The 21,106-nt window shown below is 38.3% G+C and overlaps 1 protein-coding gene across 2 annotated transcripts in view; it reads left to right on the top strand.

The window, feature by feature from the left end:
- PHF19 (PHD finger protein 19) overlaps positions 1–10,272 on the top strand; it is a 33,019-nt gene extending 22,747 nt beyond the window's left edge. For both annotated transcript variants that reach the window (XM_051979539.1, XM_051979540.1), the window contains 5 exons: positions 2,390–2,566; positions 3,233–3,314; positions 5,102–5,187; positions 5,786–5,881; positions 6,271–10,272. In XM_051979539.1, the coding sequence (XP_051835499.1) occupies positions 2,390–2,566; positions 3,233–3,314; positions 5,102–5,187; positions 5,786–5,881; positions 6,271–6,613 (784 nt within the window). In that variant the 3' untranslated portion in view covers positions 6,614–10,272. The remainder of the gene's footprint in view (positions 1–2,389; positions 2,567–3,232; positions 3,315–5,101; positions 5,188–5,785; positions 5,882–6,270) is intronic.
- Positions 10,273–21,106: the final 10,834 nt, after the last annotated feature.

Genomic DNA, 21,106 nt, shown 5'->3' with positions numbered 1-21,106 from the left:
ATTGTCTTTTCATATCCTTTGACCATTTATCAATTGGAGGATGGCTTATATTCTTATAAATTTGAATCAATTCTCTTTATATTTTAGAAATGAGACTTTTATCAGAATCCTTGGATATAAAAAATTTTTTTCCCAGTTTACTGCTTCCTTCTAATCTTGTCTGCATTGGTTTTATTTATACAAAAACTTTTTAACTTAACATAATCAAAATTACCCATTTTGTATTCCATAATGCAAAAGTTCTTTTTTTTTTTTTTTTTGCACAAATTCTTTCCTTATCACTTAAACTCTCTAGGCCATCTGTAAAATGGCAAGGTTAGACTACATGATCTCTAAGGTCCCTTCCAGTCTTAAATCTATGGCTTTATTTACATTATCTTGAATTGTTCTCTCTTTCGTTTAGATGCTTATCTCCAACCCTTCACTCCTCTCTTTGAAGGGCACAGCTTTTTCTTCTTTCTGCTCTCTAGGATAGAACTCAAATTCTTGATAAATGTAATAAAGTGAACATTAGATGAATAGAAGAGTGAAGGCAGAGATATCAGTTTCCTTATGAACTTGTTTTGTTTCTGGGGCTGCCTAAGACAATGTTATTTAACCTCAAAATCTTCTGGGAAGATTCCAGCCTGAGGAGGCAGGTAGTTTAGTAATATCAACCAGCTTTAAAAAAAAAAAAATTATCAAGTGCCTACTATGTCTAAGATACTGAGGATACAAAGATGAGAAATTAGATAATCCCTGGCATTAAGGAGTTTACTTTCTAATAAGGAAAATGTAACAAAGACATAAAGAAGTAAGAAATATTAATACTATTAATTTGGCATCTCTCTGTATAAAATAGGTATATAAATCAAACATTTATAGATAATAAATCCTAAATAATTTTTTAATTTAAATAAAATTAAATATTTTAAAAGATTCTTTGATATATGTTTAATTTTATCATTTATAAAAGATGAAAGCAAATTTTCATACTAATGAGATGGATGTGCTTATTTATTCTTACATTAAGAATTAAATCTTGGCAAAATATTTGATTCCTTTTACCATTGCCAAATTTTTCATGACCCACGTGTTCAGTTACTCGGCCACTTAAGTGGGGGCATAACCCGCAGTTTAAAAAGGTTTGACCTAGAGAGAACAACTTCAGGGCCTTAGTTTCCTCATCTGTAAAATTAAGCTTGACTAAATGATCCCCGAATTTTATTTCATTTCTAAATTCTAGATGTAAGGTGTAGCAAGAACAGAATTTTAGGAGATAGGTTTCAGGGAAGGGATGCAATGAGGAGAAATATTCAAAACTCATAATGCTACCCTATCTTTTATAGGAGCCTCTACATGGATCCCTGTAATGATCTTCCCCATTAGACCTATTTGGATCTTTCTTTTGTACTCTATTAGTGCACTCAGCTGTAATATGAATTATCAGGCATGGTATCTGCTTTTGTGTCACTGATCCTATTGATCTGTAGGCTTCTTGAGGGCAAGGGCCATATCTTATATAAACTGTTTATGTCATAACATTCTAAAGCAAAGATTCTTAACATTTTTTTTGTCATGGACTTTTTTTTTTTTTTTTTTTTTTGGCAGACTGGAAAATCCTGCAGACTCTCAGAACAATATTTTTAAAATGCATAAAATAAAACATAAAATTTCTTTTGAAATGTAATTATCAAGATTTAAAAAATATATAAGTTCATAGATTCCACGTTAAGAAACCCTGTTCTATATACAGAGTAGTTCCTTAAAAAGTGTTTGTTCTATTTTATTTCTGAATTGAAAGAGTAGAAGAGAAAGAACAATGAAAAGTAATGGAGTCCCCAGTTACCTGGGAACTTGAGACTACCTCATGCTTCTTATAGTTCATAGGTATATTATGTCTACCTTCTGAATCCAATTCTCCCTGTGCAACAAGAGAACTGTTCGGTTCTGCACACATATATTGTACCTAGGATATACTGTGACATATTTAACATATATAGGACTGCTTGCCATCTGGGGGAGGGGATGGAGGGAGGGAGGGGAAAAATAATGTTGTAAAAAATTACCCTGGCATGGATTCTGTCAATAAAAAGTTATTATAAAAAATAAAAATAAAAATAAAGCAAAAGGAACAAAATCTTTGTTTAAAAAAAAAAAAGTGTATTATGTCTCTTTTGGACCAAAGAGTATGTTTGGGGCTAGACTAGAACCTAACATGTGACCCCAGAGATAAGAAGCTGTGATAAGCCCTAAAGCATTTCCTAGGCCCTTTGCCCACTGCTTTCCCCCATTCCCTTCCTTCCTCCTCTCCCCACCCCCAACCTCCATCCATTTGCCTTAGAAAATAATGCTATAAACATAGTAGGTGCTTAAAGAAATGCTGGTTCTATTTCCTATGTTGTATTAGGTTTCTCTGTGGCAAGGAGATCAAGAAGAAGAAATGTATCTTCCGACTAAGGATCCGAGTCCCTCCCAACCCACCTGGTAAACTCCTGCCAGACAAAGTGGTGACTTTGAAGGAAAATGGCGGCACTTCCTCTGACCTACAGAAGAGAGGGAAGAGCAAGTACCAAACTAAGCATAGGTCAGTGCCTTGGTAGGGTCCCCACACAGGCCGAGGGGGCTGGAGCTGCAGCAGTGACTTGGCATTTCTGCCCTGAGATCTCAGCCTGACAAGACAGGGAAGTACAGTAGACACTGAACTTCCCCTCTCTCCCCAGCCCTGGTTCTGCCCCTGCACCATGACCTCGGTCCTCATCCTACTTGGGTCATAGAATTTTAAGAGTTTCTTAGTCCCTTCAATCCCCGTGTTCCAACTTTCTCATGACCCCTTTTAGTCCCTACTTTCCACCTGCCTCTGATCCTGATGCCAGTCCTTGTTTTCTCTCACCCTTCTAATCACAGCATCTCCATGACTCCAACCCCAACCTTCCCTAGTGCCAGGCCCCCATCCTTTCCCACTACTAAAATCTCAGCCCTTTACCCCCTATCCCCACCAGTGACCCAAGCCCCGGCTGTGATTCCTTCCCTTCTCCATGGCCTTAGTCCCTGTCCCTCTCTGGCCAGTACGCCCTTCTCCATACAGTATGTGAAGAGCTGAATCTCTGCCCCGGCCTTCTCTTTCTTGGATGTCCAGCTGCTCAGTCTCCCCCCGTTAGACTCCCATTCCTTTCCCCTCTTCCCCAAGATAATGGGGAAGAGGGGGGAGGCTGACACACTCTCTCTCTTTCTCCCTTTTCTGTGTCCACAGTTCGATGCCTCATGAACAGCAGAAAAGGCGAGTTGTTAGAAGAAAAAGATCAAAATTTTTGTTGGAAGATGCTATTCCCAGTGTTAGTTTCTCACTGTCTGTCTTACTCTCCACACTTTTACTTTTCTGGGTCTGTACAAACCAGCAAAATTTTATTTAAAAAAGGAATATGCCTTCTCTTCCTCCCATCCTAATTTTGGTGGCCATGTATAACTTGCCCTGTATGGGAAAAAATTCCAGTATCTTTGGTAAGAATAAAGCCCCTCATTTATACAGTGCTCCATACTTCTCCAAACACTTACACATCAATCACCCATTAGATCCTCTTAAACACTTGTGGTACAGTGATGTAAAAAGAGACAGGGATGTGCAGCCAGAAGGCCTGAGTTGGAATTCTGGCTCTGCCACTCATTGACACCATAGACCAAGCAAACCACTTCCTCGCTCTAGACTTTGATTTCCTCATCCATAAAATGAGCAAGTTTGACTAGATGGACTCTTTAGGACCATTTGAACTCTTAATTCTGGAAGTATGCCTGAGAAGTATGACAAGGATTATTATTCATATTATGTGGATGAAGAAATGAAAGCCTAGAGAAGGCAAATAATATACACAAGGTCACTTAGTGGCCCATTGACAGTCTGGCCTATAAACCAAGCCGGGTCTCTTTCCACTGTACCATTTTCAGAATAAGTTATCTCTAAGGCTCTCCCTGAACTCTGGCATTCATGACCAGGGACCAGACTTAAGGAACAGGACATCATCTTCCCCTACCAATTTCAGAGGACAGGGCAGCTGGAGACCAAGTGGTCCTGTGAGTTCCTAGAGGCTTATTAAGTGACTAAAAGTTAGGGGGGAGGGGGAAATAACAGTGATGAACAGGCTAGGTTTGCCCACTCCGAGAGGAACTTGGAATGCTCCAGGCCTTAAGGGGCTATTGGGTCATGGTATTGAGAGAATTATTGAGCAACTAGGAAGCTCCTGACCTTCTTCTTCAAGTATGTAGGAGAAAGAGTACTGCACTTGGGTTCAAGTACTATCTCTACTACTTATATTTTTGTGACATTTGTCAAGATATTTAATCTCCCTAAAAAAGTCTTTTCCATTCTTAATCTGGTACTTTGTCTTCACTACCCCAGATGGCTAGAAGTCTCTGAGAGCAGCTCATCTATTTAACAAACAGTCTCTGCCTATTAAATGCAGAACCCTGTTCCTTAAATCTGGTCTCTAGTTCCAGCAGAGAGACAAAGATGCAGAAGATAGGGCCTCCGCCCCTGGTGGTGTTACCGCCTAGGAGGAACCAAGTTTATCTGGGAAAGGTCATTGGAGGGCAACTAAGCCCCGGATTTCTATAGCACTTTTACAAGAAGCCTATCACAGTATTCCAGGGGAGTAATCCCATTTAGAGATAAGAAAACTCAGAGAGCAGCTACTGAATGAGTTAGGATTTAAACTTGTGCTTCCTGACTCAAAGTCTAACCTTTTCACGTACAAAAGTAGTTTGAGCCAGTCCCATACTAAGTACTGGCCACAGTAAGAACCCACACTTCTCCAGTACTTTTAAGGTTTACAACATGCTTTTCTCTTCAACAACCCAATGAGATGGGGAGAAGTATTCCTTAATTGGCAGATGAGGAAACTGAGACCAGAGCCCCAGCCCTAATCTTCACATTTCAGAGCATGCAGGGGATGATGAGGATATGCTTCCTGCCCTCCTAGGGTTTACGCCACTGTTCAGGGCTCTGACAGGTCTTTTTGGAGGGGGGAGGGTTGGAAGAGAAGAGGAAGGCTTTCTAAAAGAGGGTAGGGGAAGGGTACAGACTATATGCCAGAAATTCAGTGACTTTGTTTATCTTCTGTGCCCTTAGAGTGACTTCACCTCAGCCTGGAGCACCAATCACCACCTGGCCAGCATATTTGATTTCACTCTAGATGAGATTCAGAGTTTAAAAAGGTAATTGAGGCTAATCCCCATTTCCTAGGTTTGAGTGCACCAGATGGGAGTGGAGACAGTAGGGAGGAAGGGAAGGTGTTCCAGTGTCCTTGCCAAAAACAGGGGGCTAAAGATCAGAGGATTTAGAGCTGGAAGGAAACTGGAAGATCCATGCCCTCATTCTAAAGATGAGAACACTAAAGACAAAAGGGATGTGACCTGCCAATGTCGCACAGCTGACAAGTGGCAGTGCTGAAACTCTAGGTCTTCTCTTTCCAAATCGTGTTCTTTCCACTGTCATGGTTCTGTAAGACGTGGAGGTAAGAGGAGGGAGGAGCAACTGTTTCAGTGGAGAAGAAGGAGAGAAGTTGGAGTTACAGAAGCCACACCAGATCTGGGAGTTAGAAGACTTGCTAATTTATGATTTTGGGCTAGTCATTTCCTCTCAGGTTCAGCCTTCCCTTCTGTAAGAAGATGAGGATGGACAAGATGATCTTGCCAAAATTATGTTTCCTGGGTCATTCTGGGTGTGATGTTCTCTGAGCGGTTGGGGCAGGCCCCAGCTGCCGTGGCCTGGCTAACCTGAGAGAGTTGAGCTCTCTCCCCTTCTCTCTTTCAGTGCCAGCTCAGGCCAAACCTTTTTCTCCGATGTGGACTCCACTGACGCTGCCAGCACGTCTGGCTCAGCCTCCACCAGCCTGTCCTACGAGTCCAGGTGAGCACCATCAGGAGCCTCTCTGACCATGGTCCCAAGCCCTGGCTTTACCCTGGCCCTGGATCTGGGCTCTCTCTATTCTAATATCCTCTGCTATAAGGTCCCGTCCTTCCCTCACACTCTAATAGACATCCCTGCCTTCAGTCCGGTTCACTTGCATGTTATGGCACCACTTTCCTGACATCGCATCCTCTTCTAGAACAAAGAACAAACAAGAAGTACCCAGGGTGGGGTGGGCTGGGTTAAATAGGCTTGGCTTCTGTATGGAGTAAGTTTGCATTGTGTGCCCCTCAACCTCCCAGTCCTAGCCCCCCACACCCAGTTTGATGCACCCAGCTCCCCATTCCCAGTTAGAAGTCCCATCATCACCTTCTGCCCCTCCTGGACAGGCGAACTGTGGGCAGCCGGAAGAGGAAGCTGGCGGCCAAAGCCTACACATCCTTAGGGGCGAAGCGACGGGCAGCCGAGCCTGGTGGGCGCTGCACCTCAGACAGCAGTGCTGAAGGGGGCTCGGGCCCCGAGAGACCCGATGATGGCATTGATAGCCACACTTTTGAGAGCATCAGCGAGGACGATTCCTCCCTTTCTCACCTCAAGTCCTCCATCACCAACTATTTTGGTGCCGCTGGGCGGCTGGCATGTGGTGAAAAGTACCAAGTCCTTGCTCGAAGGGTGACCCCTGAAGGAAAGGTCCAGTATCTGGTGGAATGGGAGGGGACCACCCCATATTGACCCAATGTTGGAGATGGGGGCGGGGGGAAGAGCATGAAGACAGTCTTTAAAAAGTCTTGTTAACCAAAGGAGAGAAGAGGGAAGTCTATCCCAGGGGCCTGCTAAGCTCTTGGGCTTCTCTCTATCCCCAGGGGTTTCAAGGGAGATGGGAATATATTTGATGCTCAGCTCTGGATTCCATGCCTTTTTGAAGGCTAAGATAAAAGCCCTGGAGCAGAAGCTCCCATGGTGTTTGACTGAGCTCCTAGCTAGGACTGACTTCTCTCTTCTCATATTCTCTCCTTTTTGTGTCTTTTTTTTTTTTAATCTCTGCCTCTTTTTGTGTTTTTGTCTTCTTTCCCAGTCCTTCTATTTTACTCTTTCTTAATTTCTGTCCATATTTTTTTCTGCATCTTTGTCTCTTTACCTGTGTCCAGGTATTTCTATTTTGTGATGTGTCTACCTTTGTCTTTTTTTTTTTTTTTGTCTGTCTTTCCTTTTCTATTCCTCTCTATCTCATCTCTCCACCCTCCCCCAAGCTATATTATTTTAGTAACTAAATATATTCAGAGGGCAACTGCTACACGCCCTTTTCTGAGCTTGGGCAAAATGTTCTTGTGACATCAGAGTGCCTTAGCACAGTGGGGAATTACAAGGGAGGCAGGGAGGAGGGAGTTCATCTCTGAAGGAGACCCTCCTGCTAACTCCCTCCTGCAACTGTACTTTCACTCCCTATGTCCCTCCACCTAGCATGAATATGGATTCCATTATTGGGGTAAAGATGGGATTGAGAATAGTTAGGAGAAGGACATCAATGCAATCTCGTATTGTCCAACTTGTGGGATGGAGGAATTCCTCTATTGAATAAGAGGCCTGCATCCCCACTATACCTACCCAAAATGAACAACGGAGTCATTTCTTTCCGTTGTATTTATTTTTTACCTTAATGGAATGACATTTAACTTTGAAGAATCTCTATTTCCCTCTTTACATAATTAAAACCTCCCTCTTTTCTCCCCAAACTTTGCTGTGAAACTGAGATAGAAATCACTTGGTCACTAAGGGCTTTTTTAATTGGGAGCCCTGGATCAAGGAAAGGGGAAAGACAATTACTTGACCAAAGGCAGTGTCCCAAACCCAGCTTCTTCCCTTTCTGGGATCCTACATACTCAGATTCCCTCCTTCCTTGCGGCAGTCAGATGGGTTCATTAAACACAGCCTTTTCTGGGACAACCCCTTTAGCCACTTCTTGGAACAGGAAGGCTAAGAGATGGAGGTGGCTGTTGGATGTATGTGTTTTAATGTAGAACATGGAACTTTATATCTCAAAGACCTCGTAAGGCAATTAGTTCAGTCTCAATTTTTACAGACAAGGAAATGAAGTGGTGTAAAGGAAAGAACTTAGACTGGGAGTTCAAGGAGCTAAAAGAATGCTGACTCTGAAGTCAGAGGACCTAGATTTAAATCCTAGTGACCTTAAATGAATGACCTAATTTGTCTTGACCTCAGTTTCTTCAGTGGTAAAATGAAACTGGATGGCCTTTCAAGTTCCTTCCAGCTTTTAGCTATATGATGCAGATTTGAATCCTGTGTCTGTTATTTATAATCCGTGTGATCTTGGGTAAGTCATGAAATCTCTCTGAGCCTTCTGTTGCCTTCTGTTTCTAAATCTTCTTCTAAGTATGACTTGCCCAACATTACAAAAATAGTAAGTCCCAGAGCTGGGGTTTGAACCCATTTCTTCTGACTTCAAGGGCAGTGTGCTCTCTATACTCTACAACTTTCTGGATTGATTGTATGTTTGTGTATGGAACCCTCCCAGTGATCGTCCAGTGGATGTCAAACTAATAGCCTAAAGGTGACCGTAGGGCTGGCTACATACACTTCATCCAGATAAGATATTCCCCTCCCCTGAAACTTTGACAATCATTTTCCCAGGAAACCTAGCGCTTGTAGGCTCTTGAGATTTGAGGGAATAGGGGATGGGGAGTGAGGGTGGGAAATAAATAGGCCTCCTGAGACTGAGAAAGTGTCTTGATGAACAAAGCCGCTACCACACAAAAAAAAGCTGTAACCAAGCTGGAGGCTTCCTGTCTACCTCTTCCCCACACTTCTCCCCAGAAGAGGAATCACTCATGTTGGAGGAAAGTGGGAACTTCCTGATGTTGCTGCTTTTAAGAATAATCAAAATCAATCCACAGAGAAAGAAAAACAGCTGCACGTTGCTCTTCATAGCATAGAATGCTCATCAGCTCTACCAAATTCTGTTTGGGGAAATTGGGGGTGGAGATGGGAAGCAGGGTCTGAAGCACTTATGTAGACTTATGTCTCTAAATGGGCTGGCCCTCGAAAACTTCAAGGTCAGGGATGGGATGAAGGACAGCAATGGAAAGTGGCCAAATAAGTGTTTAAATAGGTCTTAAGATAGTTCCATTATTTTACCTTACTAGACCCCAAGCCTTAATCTCTGTCTTCATGCCTTATAAAGAGCATCTATGGTCCCAGTGAGGGACGTAAATTAATACTTACAAACCTCAGAACTGACAGTGCCTTTCAAATTGAATTCCCTATCCCACTCATCCCCTCCAAAAAAGAGTGCCAACATTCCACTGACTTTCCCCTTCAACCGGAAAAATTGTGTTCTCTGAGTAGCCATTACTCTGAGGCCTTTGTGGGTGTCCACTCAGATACTGCTAAGTGGTCTTTGGGCCCCAAGAAACTAGCCATGTATCTAGAGTAGAAGTTTCTCCCAACTGACTCACTGGTCATTCACCAATTAAAGCAAATGCCCACTGAAATGGATCTTAGTTCCGGTCCTAGACAGAGCTAATGGTTTCTTTAAGATAATTGGGTGAAGGAGCAGGGAATTCAGTAGGGCTGTTTGAAAGTTCTGTTGGGGATCTGAGGTGGGAGATGGTGGTAGGGTAAATGGGCCTCCTTTAGTTGGTCCCAGGCCCTGGGACTTGGGATCTACCTAAGAATGTCTTAGCTCTGAGCTGGATCCTGTACTGTCACTGAGGACACTGGTCAAGCTGGGACCTTAGAACAGGTAACCTTTTAAAGGTATTATCCCCTCACTCTCTGGCTAGGGTTGCCTTTGAATTGTGGGGATAAAGGGATAGCTAAAAGTGTAGGAAGGATGGGCATCAGTTCCTAGCTGTTCACAATACAATTCCCTGGCAATCCCAAGAGCCAAGTGATCTGGGGAGAAAATTGAGCAGCTGTTCCAGATGTGTGGACATCTTCCCATGCCTTGGGCACTTTGGGCCTCCCCCCTCCAAGTCACCATATGTGGGTGGTTAAGAATCTCCCACTAAGGGACTCTACTCAACTGACAAGTGCACTTCCCACCTCTGGGAGTCTCTTGGGCCCTGGCCTGGACACACCGAAGCCTCCCTCAGCCCTTTAAAGGGGCTGGACCCAACTTTGGAATTCTCATTGGACTCCTGAGAGTATTCATTAGTTGTAATAGATCCTGTAAAGACTCTGTTGTGCACCTTTAAAAAAGATTTATGGTTCCAAGTTGCTGCTTTTAATAACCAACATTTTATATTAAAGTTGTAATTAATGTTTGATGTACAATTAAAATCTCCCCTTGTAAAATCACATGCTTTTTTCCACATCAGTCATTAGACAAGGGATCACCTTGCTGAAGAAAAATAAAAGTGACTGACTTCTTGGTTGTGTTCCCTACTAATGCTGAGGAAAAGTAATCTCAGTTCTCAATAACATCGCCAATAACACCTCTGATCTAATTGTTTATGGTTTATAAAACACTATCCTGGAAAACCTATGAGATAAGCAGGATAAATTGTTATTCCCATTTTATAGATGAGAAAATTGAGGCCCAGAGAGTAAAACAATAGGAAAGATCACCTAGTTGGTCAGTGTCAAAAGATGAAGCACAAACACACATTGTTTAACTTGGAATCCAGGGTGAGCAAATCTGCTTTTTGTCTTTTTTTTTTGGGGGGGGGGTTCTTATCCCCCATCTCCCAGCATGTTATATTAATTTAGTAGTTGCATATGTTCAAGAGGGCATCTAGCAGAAAACCTAACCTGGTGGGAAGTGTTGGAATCTAAGAGTTAAGTTTTAGAGTATCTCAAGAAAAATGTGGAGTCACAGGACAATGGGAGTCATAGTGAAATGAATATCAGCTTTAGATTCAGCAAGTCACCTTACTTCTTTTTGCCTCAATTTTCTCATTTGTAAAAACAAACAGATTGAAGGAGTTCTTTAAATTTTATGATTTGGGAACTCTTAATCCTGAACCAAGCCCTTTCTTCAACATATGATGTATCTTTGGGCAATCTGCTAAAAAGATCCAAGAATAATGGAAGAAAGATTCAAGATCACTGAGTTAGAGACATCCGAAGCCATCTAGTTCAGTCATCTCATTTTGCCCAGTATCACAGTCCTTTCCCCATCATACCAGTGATGGTCTTCCATTACCTTTTCTGACCACTCTCTCCCTTGATTAAGCACTCTATTTCCAGTGCAGTAAGTCTATCAGAGAAACACTAAGAGCAGGAAGCAAAGCTTGCCCTGTGGACACAAAGGAAGAACAAAGAATAGTGAAAAAATAAAATAGTGAAGAGATCTAGCAATGGCGATCAGACTGATACATGTGCAAGACACTGCACAAAGTAGATGCTTAGTTATCGAACTAGAGAGCAAGTATATGTTAAAATGTTGTCTCAGCTTGGTGCAATAAAGCATAAGATCATTGTAGGCTACCATGGTCAAGGAAAGTTTCCTGAATGAGTGCTTGAGTTGGACTTTGAAAGAAAGGTGAACTTTACCATATATATTGGACTACTTGGCATTTAGGGGAGAATATGGGGAAGGGGGGAATTGGAACACAAGGTTTTGCAAGGGTCGATGTTGAAAAATTGTCCACGCATGTTTTTAAAAATAAAAAGCTTTAATTAAAAAAGAAAGAAAGAAAAGAAAGGTGATATTTAGATAGGAGAGGACATCCCATAACAGGAGATCCAGGCAAGCCTTGAAGATTCTGTGTAGAAGGCAGCAAGGAGATAAGAGGAAAAGAAACAACTAGGAAGTAGCAAAAATAGAACAAAACTGAACTCTGTACTCAAATGGGCTTCTCCAAGGATGTCCAATTCTTGCAATAGACTCTCTTTCTCCTGGGTCTCCAGGAGTCTGGGTCTCCAGACTTCAGATTTTTGACTTCTCATTCCACTGTCTCTCTCTCACTTAGCTCTCTTCTACCTCTCTGCTTTCTTCTTTCTTCTTTCTCCTGGGTCTCCAGACTTCAGATTTTTGACTTCTCATTCCACTGTCTCTCTCTCACTTAGCTCTCTTCTACCTTTCTGCTTCTCCCTCGTCCCACTCCCTCTTACCAGAAATATTCCTAATATTTCATATTAAGCTACTGTCTGCCAGTGTCTGGGCCATAAAAAACAGAGGCAGGATTTCTCAGAAATTAACATTGGTTAATTTTGACATTAAGCTATTCGCTCTTTTAATATCTTAATCATAGAGAAGAAGAGGAAGGTTTTTTCTTTTCTTTTTTGAAATTTAATAGTACTTTCCCCCAATTGCATGTAAAGATACATTCATCTTTGTAAAAATTTTGAGCTTTGGATTTTTCTCCCTTCTTTCCTTCCCTCTTTTCTCTCCCAGATAGCAAGCAATCAGATATAGGTTATACATATGCAATCATGTCATTTCCACATTGGTTATGTTGTGAAAAAAGACTCAACAAAAGGAAAAAAAACATAAAGAAAAAAAAGTGAAACTAATATGCTTTAATCTGCATTTGGACTCCATAGTCATTTTTCTGGATGTGGTCAGCATTTTCCATCACAAGTCTTTGGAATTGTCTTGGGTCACTGCAATCTTTATGTTATAGTTGATCATTGCATTATGTTGCTATTATTGTGTATAGTGTTTTCATGGTTCTGCTCACTTGAACAGCATCAGTTCATGTTGTTTTTCCAGATTTTTCTAAAATCTACCTATTCATTGCACTGCATTCATATCCCACAACTAGTTCAGTCATTTTCCAATTGATGGACATCCCTCAATTTCCAATTCTTTGCCACCACAAAAAAAGAGATGCTATAAATATTTTTGTATATACTGGTCCTTTTCCCTTTTTTAATGATTTCTTTTGGATACAGACCTAGTAGGAGTATTGCTGGATCAAAGGGTATACACAATTTTATAGTCTTTTGGGAATAGTTCCAAATTATTCTCCAAAATAGTTAAACTAGTTTACAACTCCACCAACAGTGTATCAGTGTTCCAATTTTCCCACATTTTTCCTATCCTTTATCACTTTCCTTTTCTGTCATATTAGTCCATCTGGAAGGTATGAGGTAGTACCTCAGAATTGTTTTAATTTGCATTTCTCAAATCAATAGTGATTTTTTTTCTGTGACTATAGATAACTTTGATTTCTTCATCAGAAAACTGTCTTCATATCTTTTGATCATTTATCAATTGGGAAATTATTTGTATTTTTATAAATTTGATTCATTCCTCTTTATATTTTAAAAATGAGGCCTTTATCAGAAATACTGGCTGTAAAAATTGTTCTTCAACTTTCTAATCTTAGTTCCATTCCTTTTATTTATGCAAAACCTTTCTTATTAAATGTAATCAAAATTATCCATTTTGCATTTCATAATGCTCTCATTCTTTTTTTCTTTTTTAAACAAATCACCTTCATTTCCAAATATCTTCTCCCCACCCTATTCACCATCAGTGAACTATCAGAATAAAAAAGATTGGGCCAAAAAGGGGGAGGAAAGGAGTTTTTCAAAACTAACCAACAGATCAATTCAATATTTCACACCTATGGTCATCCCTGCCAAAAAAAAAAGGGGGGGGGGAGGAGTAGAAAAGTGCATTTTTAAAAATCTCTTATTTGGTGCCTGGTTTGATGATTACAACTATATAAATTTAAGTCTTGATTTTTGTGGTCAGTGTATATAACTTTCCTAGTTCTATTTATTATACTGTTATAATTTGTATCACTTCTTCCCCAAAACAATATTTTTTTCCTTTAAATATAACTTGGAGTATTTTCTCCTCTGGAAGCTAAGCCTTAAAATCCAGAGACTCCAGATTCCTCCATGTAGCTAGATATCCATATAACCATATTGATGCATACACACAAATAAGAAATGTATGTTTTTAGTCTTTAAATATCAAATTATTTCTCATTGAGGATATCTTTGCATGAAGCTATTATCTACTTTTTTGTTGTTTACCAAAAATTCTCTTTTATGCCTCAGTTTAAAGTTTCATGCCTCAGTTTAAAGCAGTGGGAAAAGGGACTTCAGAGACCAAATCATATATAAAATGAATCCTTACTGTAATATACCTAATAGAAGTCATCCTTTTCTCTTTTTAAAGAACTCCTAATATAGCCATTCTATTTTTAGGTTAGCTCTCATTGTTGGGAAGTTTTTCATAATATAAAATCAAAATTTGACCTGAACAGAAATAGGGAAATTCAGAAGGGGAATGGATTTGCTGTCCACTAATCTCTACCCAAATGCTCTTCATCGTCCTACTGTGCTCAGATTCCTTCATTTCCTTTGAGTTGTTTAGCTACTTAATGAACACCACATCACTTTGACTTTTGCTTAATTTTTTTCTTTTGAATAAGATATACTCATCCAAAGCCATGTTGTAGACAAAGGTCCATTCATTTAAGTTATTATTATCAAATGAGAAATGGTCCTATCCTTTCTTTGTTCTTCTTGCTGCCAAATCCTTTTAAAGCCATTTTTTAGTCCTTAATAATCTCCATCTTCAGCTCATTCTGAGCTTTAATCTTTTTAATACTCTTCTAGACTATATTATTACTTTTACTTACTATAGAAACTCTCTTTCATCTTAAAAAACAATACTGTATTATTGAAATTTCACATTTTCTTCTTGGATATCTCTCTTTTAAAGGTCAGAGGAGATCTTCCCTAAGAGCTCCAAAACTTCAAAAGAATTCATATAGAGCTGACTTTCTCTTAGTTTTGAAGGCTAGATGACAGAAAGAAGGCTTTAGAAACCTCAATTTTTCCTATTGGTTAGCTCCTCTATAACTATCTAGTTAGAGTAACTTTTTTCTATTTTCTTTTAAAACATATACTCATGTAATCATTAGTATCCAATTAACTTTAAAATAAAAATATTTTGCAGAATAGGCATGAAAAAATTAATATTTAGCTATAAAATGAATTGGATTTAATTGATCATTCAATTTGTCAAAGTTTATCAATCTACTTTTATATTTTTTAATAATCAATGACCCAGAACTGAAGCTGTATGTATATGAGCCAGGTTTGATATTAAATTCTTCTTACTAATTATACTCTTTGGCTCATGCCCCTACCAGGGAATTAAAATGTGATATGTTGCCATTCCTCAGTGGGTAAGTAGTCAAAGAATATGCACAGACAGTTCTTAAAATAAGAATTACAAACTATAAACAATCATAAAATATTGCTCCAAATCACAGATGGTAAGAGAAAAGCAAATCAGAACAATGCTGGGATTTCAACACATCCCCACTAATTTGGCAAAGAGACTAGTGATGGAAATAATTGATATAGAAAGATTTAAAGATTGTTGGTGGAGCTTTAATCCAACCATTTTAAAAAAACAACTGGAATTATGCTTTTTAAAAGTGACCAAAATGTCCATATAACTCCACAGTATACATACCAAAATATTCATTGTAGCATTTTCTTTTCAAAGAAGTAGAAATAAAGCAGATTTTTCATTAATTTGGGAATGGCTAAACAAATTGAATCAAATGAATGTGCAAAAATGATGGCGACTTCAGAGAAGCATGAGAAGACATACAAACTGATTCAGCTTAAAATAAGTAAAACTAGAAAAATAAAATACAGCTTAATAATGGAAACACAAAGGATAAAAAAAGCAAACTCTATACTGTGTCATTATAACTTCCAAGTTTGGTTTTAGAGAAGAAATGAGAAAAAAATGTTAGATTTTTGATAAAAAAAAAAAAGAATGGTCATGTCTAGGTCTCTACAATAAAAGGAAAGGGAGGGAAGAGTACTCAAACTATTAAACCAACAAATTTATAATAGAATGTGTCTAAATATAAAGAATTGTATCCAAGCCAGTTAAATAGACAAGTGTGCTCTCTCATCTCCAAGGAGTCTCCAACATCTACCCCACATTTTTGTGGTACCTTGTGGTTGAACTCCCTTTCCCCACTACCCTCGAGACAATATTTAGGATTCTTGAAAGAGTCAAGAAACTCAGTACATCACTTAGATATATGTAATCCTTATAATTTATGTCTTAAGCTTCCCAGATGAAAGCAATAGGGGTTAGTAGGGAGTCAGTTAGCACACTCTCCATGGATACTTGTCATATTGCCCTGGGATGGAAACTTTTGCTCTGAGGAAAAATGTACAAAATGTATGTATATAATTTGTGAATATGTGTTTATATATAACATAAATATGCATTTATGTGTTCAGTTCAATTGTTGTCCTTTGTTCTCAAAGAGAACCAAAATGACATCACCATCTTAGAGACAGATTAGTGTGTCCAGCTGTGACTGACCAGAACAAAGGAGCTTGGAATACTCTGCCTCAGATTGGACACACGTAATTCCTATGACTTCGTGCATCTTGCACTTCTGAGTGCAATTTTGCTTTAATCATAAAGCACAGCACTTTCTCTGATGAGCCATGCCCTGGTAGGCTGGTTACATTGTCTGAATGCCAAATATATACTTGCCAAAAAGACTATTTTCTGGAAACTCACACAGGGCAAGTACTCACAAGGTGGTCAGAAAAAGCGATACAAGGACACTCTCAGGGTCTCAAGAACTTTAGAACTGATTGCATGACATGGGAGACACTGGCATTTGTGTGTGTGTGGAAGGTATTTCCACTGATATCTTCCTAAGAGGTCACAGAAAACTCCTTTTATTGGTTCCCCATCGACTAAAACTGCTTCCAAGCTAAATTGGCAACTTAAAGCTGGAGAATAGTTTTTTTAAAAAATTTTTTTCATTTTGAGCAAATTATTCATTTATATTTTTTAATGTTTTTGGAAGAAGTTTTTAATTTTATTTTTATTGCTGTTGTTTGATCATTTTTCAATTGTGTCAATTTGGGTTTTTTTAAGCAAAGAGATTAGAGCATTTTGCCATTCATTTCCCTTTCTTGCTCATTTTACAGACAAGGAAATTGAGATAAACAGAGTTAAATGATTTGTCCATGGACAATATTTAATAGATTTACCAGATATTTACTCAAATATTTGAGGCCTTATTTGAACTTAGAAAGATAGAGGGAGCCAAAGAAGCTAGCCCTCGTCTGAGAGTTTAAATAATCAATCTGATTGGTATCTACACACAATACATATGTATGCATGTATGATTATATATTTTGATGATATGTGAATGTACTCCAAAGACTTCCTCTTTGTCTTTTCCCTTGTATTATTTTTAACAAGTATGAGATTAGGGGAAGATTTTTCCCTTCCCCTTCTCCCCAGGTACATATGGTAAACTGTATATAATTGCACATGGCCTGAGAGGAAGCGTTTGAGTTCCTGAAACTCAATGTTTTGAATCCAGGAATAGATTTTTTAAATTTTTAAAAAATTTTTTATTTTTATATTTTAAATTTTGGGGCAACATGATCCCAGGATTCAGCTTTCTAGGCAAGGTGTGGAGATTTTCTGAGCAACATCATCTTTAACATTTATCTCCTGGGAAACTCTATGTTCTAGAATTCCTGAACTCGAATTTAGCAATTTGGGCCATTTAGAGAAAGATTTCCTGATGTAACAGGTTCTTTGGACAAAAAAATAAAAAGTGTCCACATAGTTCCTGCATAGTTTTCTAACTAAGGAACAAAGCTGTTTGGTGCAAATCGTACTAAAAGAGGATTGTTTAATTAAGACAACTCTGAGATACCACTACACACCTCTCAGATTGGCTAAGATGACAGGAAAAGATAGTGCAGAATGTTGAAGGGCATGAGGGAAAACTGGGACAGGGATGCATTGTTGGTGGAGTTGTGAATGCATCCAACCATTCTGGAGAGCAATCTGGAATTATGCCCAAAAAGTTATCAAACTGTGCATACCCTTTGATCCAGCAGTGTTTCTATTGGGCTTATATCCCAAAGAGATACTAAAGAAGGGAAAGGGACCTGTATGTGCCAAAATGTTTGTGGCAGCCTTGTTTGTAGTGGCTAGAAACTGGAAAATGAATGGATGCCCATCAGTTGGAGAATGGTTGGGTAAATTGTGGTATATGAATGTTATGGAATATTATTGTTCTGTAAGAAATGATCAGCAGGATGAATACAGAGAGGGTTGGCGAGACTTACATGAACTGATGCTAAGTGAAATGAGCAGGACCAGGAGATCATTGTACACGGCAACAGCAAGATTATATGATGATCAATTCTGATGGATGTGGCTCTCTTCAACAATGAGATAATTCAAAGCAGTTCCACTTGTTCAGTGATGAAGAGAGCCATCTACACCCAAAGAGAGGACTGTGGGAACTGAGTGTGGATCACAAGGTAGCATTTTCACTCTTTCTGTTATTGTTTGCTTGCATTTTTATTTTCCTTCTCAGGTTTTTTTTTCCTTTCTAGATTTGATCTTTCTTGTGCAGCAAGATAACTATATAAATGTGCATACATATATTGAATTTAAGATATACTTTAACATATTTAACATGTATTTGGATTACCTGCCATCTGGGGGAGAGGGTGAGGAGAAGGATGGGAAAAGTTGGAACAGAAGGTTTTGTAAGGGTCAATGCTGAAAAATTACCCATGCCTATGTTTTGTAAATAAAAAGCTATAATTATAATTTAAAAAAAAAACTTCTCCAACAACAACCAAAAAAGAGGATTGCTTGTTCAGTAGGCCCCAAAATATGTTTACCTTCTGAAGACAATCTGAACAATAGGGCAACACTATGAATCTTAGAAGGACTGTGTATTATTGTGGGAGATATGTCACCAAAATATCAGGGAATTGCTCTCATAGTCGGTTAAGTAGCATTTATTAAAAGCCTACTATGGGAGGCAGCTAAATGTTCCAGTGGATAGAGTGCAGGCCCTGGAGTCAGGGGGACTTGAGTTTAAATCCAACTGTAGACACTTACTAGCTATGTCACTTAAACCCCTTTGCCTCACCAAAAATAAATAAAAGCCTACTATGAGCCCAAGCACTATGCTAAGCACTGTAAATACAAGAAGGCAAAAGAGACAACTTGTTCTCAAAGAGCTCATTCCAACGAAGGCAGGCCCAAGTTCATTTCCCTTAGGGGCTGAATAGCTATATATTTCTGCATCTGTACATGGTTAATATAACACTTTTTATCTTTTCTTGTTTCTGTGAAATTAAATAAACTGTCTCATTCCAAATATGCATTTACCTAATACATGGGCCATCTTTCTGCCATATATATCTCCATCCCCCGTTCCCTAGGATTTCTGTAGTGAGAAATCACTACATCAAGGAGGCTCCAGCAACTAACATTTGCCATTTTCTTTCCATGCTACTACTCAACATTCCCCCTTTTCCATCTCTTTCACCTCTCTTGCTTTGTATTTGCTGTTCTGGATATAGTAATCAAATAATTTTGTTTCTTCTGGGAAAATCCCATAATTCAATCAAATCAATAATTCAGTTGTCTTACTCATCATCCCTATGACTTCATTCTTCCCTACTTATCACTCCCCCTATGTATTGTCTCCCCTTGTTACGCCATAAGCTCCTTGAAGTCAGGAAATAGCTCACTCATATTTTGTATTTGCATCCACAGAGATTAGCACAGTGCTGGAACATTATGAGTACTCTCATTCATGCATTTGCCAACTTGCCTTGTTTCATACACTTTGTACTTTGTGATCGTGATCCTTAGCAGAAACCTTTATCAAACCTCCATACTCTGGAGTTGTTTTTTTTAAATTATTATTATTATTATTATTATTATTATTTCTCAGGCGTATCTCAGATACTGTGGGTTCAGTTCCAGACTACCCCAATAAAGCAAATATCACAATAAAAGAAGTCACAGTAATTTTTTTTAGTTTCCCAGTGTATATAAAAGTTTTATTTACACTATAACTATAGTCTATTAAGTATGCAACAGTATTATGTCTTTAAAATTTTATATACTTGAATTAAAAATGCTTTATTGCTAAAAAATTAAAAGGTTAACTATTATCTGAGTTTTCAGTGAGTTATAATCTTTTTGCTCAATACAGATGAATGATCAGAGTAGTGGTTGCTGATAGCTAAGATGGCTGTGACAATTTATTAAAATAAAACAATGAAGTTTACTACATTCAATGACTCTTTCTTTAATTTGAACATTTACAGGCCTTTGAAGGGTTACTAGTCGGCCTAATTTCAATACTGTTGTGTTTCAGGGAATAGGAAGACCTGAGAACAGGGAGAGAGAGAGGTAATAGTTGGTAGGTAGAGGAGATATAATACAACATTTATTAAATTCATAGTCTTATATGGGTATGACTTGTTGCACCTTAAAACAATTACAATAGATCCATCAAATACCATTGATCACAGATCACCATAACAGATACAAAACAAAGGAAAAGTTTGAAATATGAAAATTTTCAAAATGGGACGTAGAGACATGATATGAGCATATGCTACTGGAAAAAATGTGTTGATAAACTTGTTTGTCACAGGATTGCTACAAATCTTCAATTTTTAAAACAACTAACAAAAAATCTATGTAACATTTGCAAAGCACAATGAAGTGAAGTGCAATAAAACAATGTATGCTTGTATTTATTTTGTTAGATATTTCCCAATTACATATAAAAATTTATCACAATTTTTTTTTAATTTTGAGTTCCAAATTCTTTTTCTCCCTCCTATTTCTCCCTTTTCTTTGAGAAGGCAAATAATATGATATTGATATTGTGAAGTCACGTAAAACATATGTCCATATTAAACATATTGCAAAAGAAAATATATAGATGAAACAATAAAAATAAATAAAATAGAACAATATGCTTCAATGGGCATTTAGAGTTCATCCATTGTCTCTCTGGAAGTAGATTTTTTTCATCATGGGTCTTTTTGGAATTATCTTGAATCATTATTTTGATCAGAAAAGCTAAGTTTTTTTTTTTTGTTTTTTTTTTTTATAATTGAACAACCTTACAATATTGCTATTACAATGTACAATGATGTCCTGTTTCTGCTCACTTCACTTTGCATGAGTGTAAGTCTTCCTAGGTTTTCTGAAACCATCCTGATTATCATTCTTATATCACAATAGTATTCCATCATAAATGGAATCATAAACTGCAAATTGTTCAGCCATTCCCCAACTGATAGGCATCCTCTTTATTTCCAATCTTTGTTACCACAAAAAGAATTGATAGAAAATAATTTTTGTACATATAGATTCTTTTCCTTTCCTTTGATTTCTTTGGGATACTGACTAATAGTGCTCCTGATGAATCAAAGAACTCAGTTTTATAACTCTTT

The sequence above is a fragment of the Antechinus flavipes genome, chromosome 2 (genome assembly GCF_016432865.1).
Source record: "Antechinus flavipes isolate AdamAnt ecotype Samford, QLD, Australia chromosome 2, AdamAnt_v2, whole genome shotgun sequence".
Taxonomy (NCBI): domain Eukaryota; kingdom Metazoa; phylum Chordata; class Mammalia; order Dasyuromorphia; family Dasyuridae; genus Antechinus; species Antechinus flavipes.
Note: the sequence above shows the minus strand (reverse complement) of the source record. Positions and strands in the feature narration are given on the sequence as shown.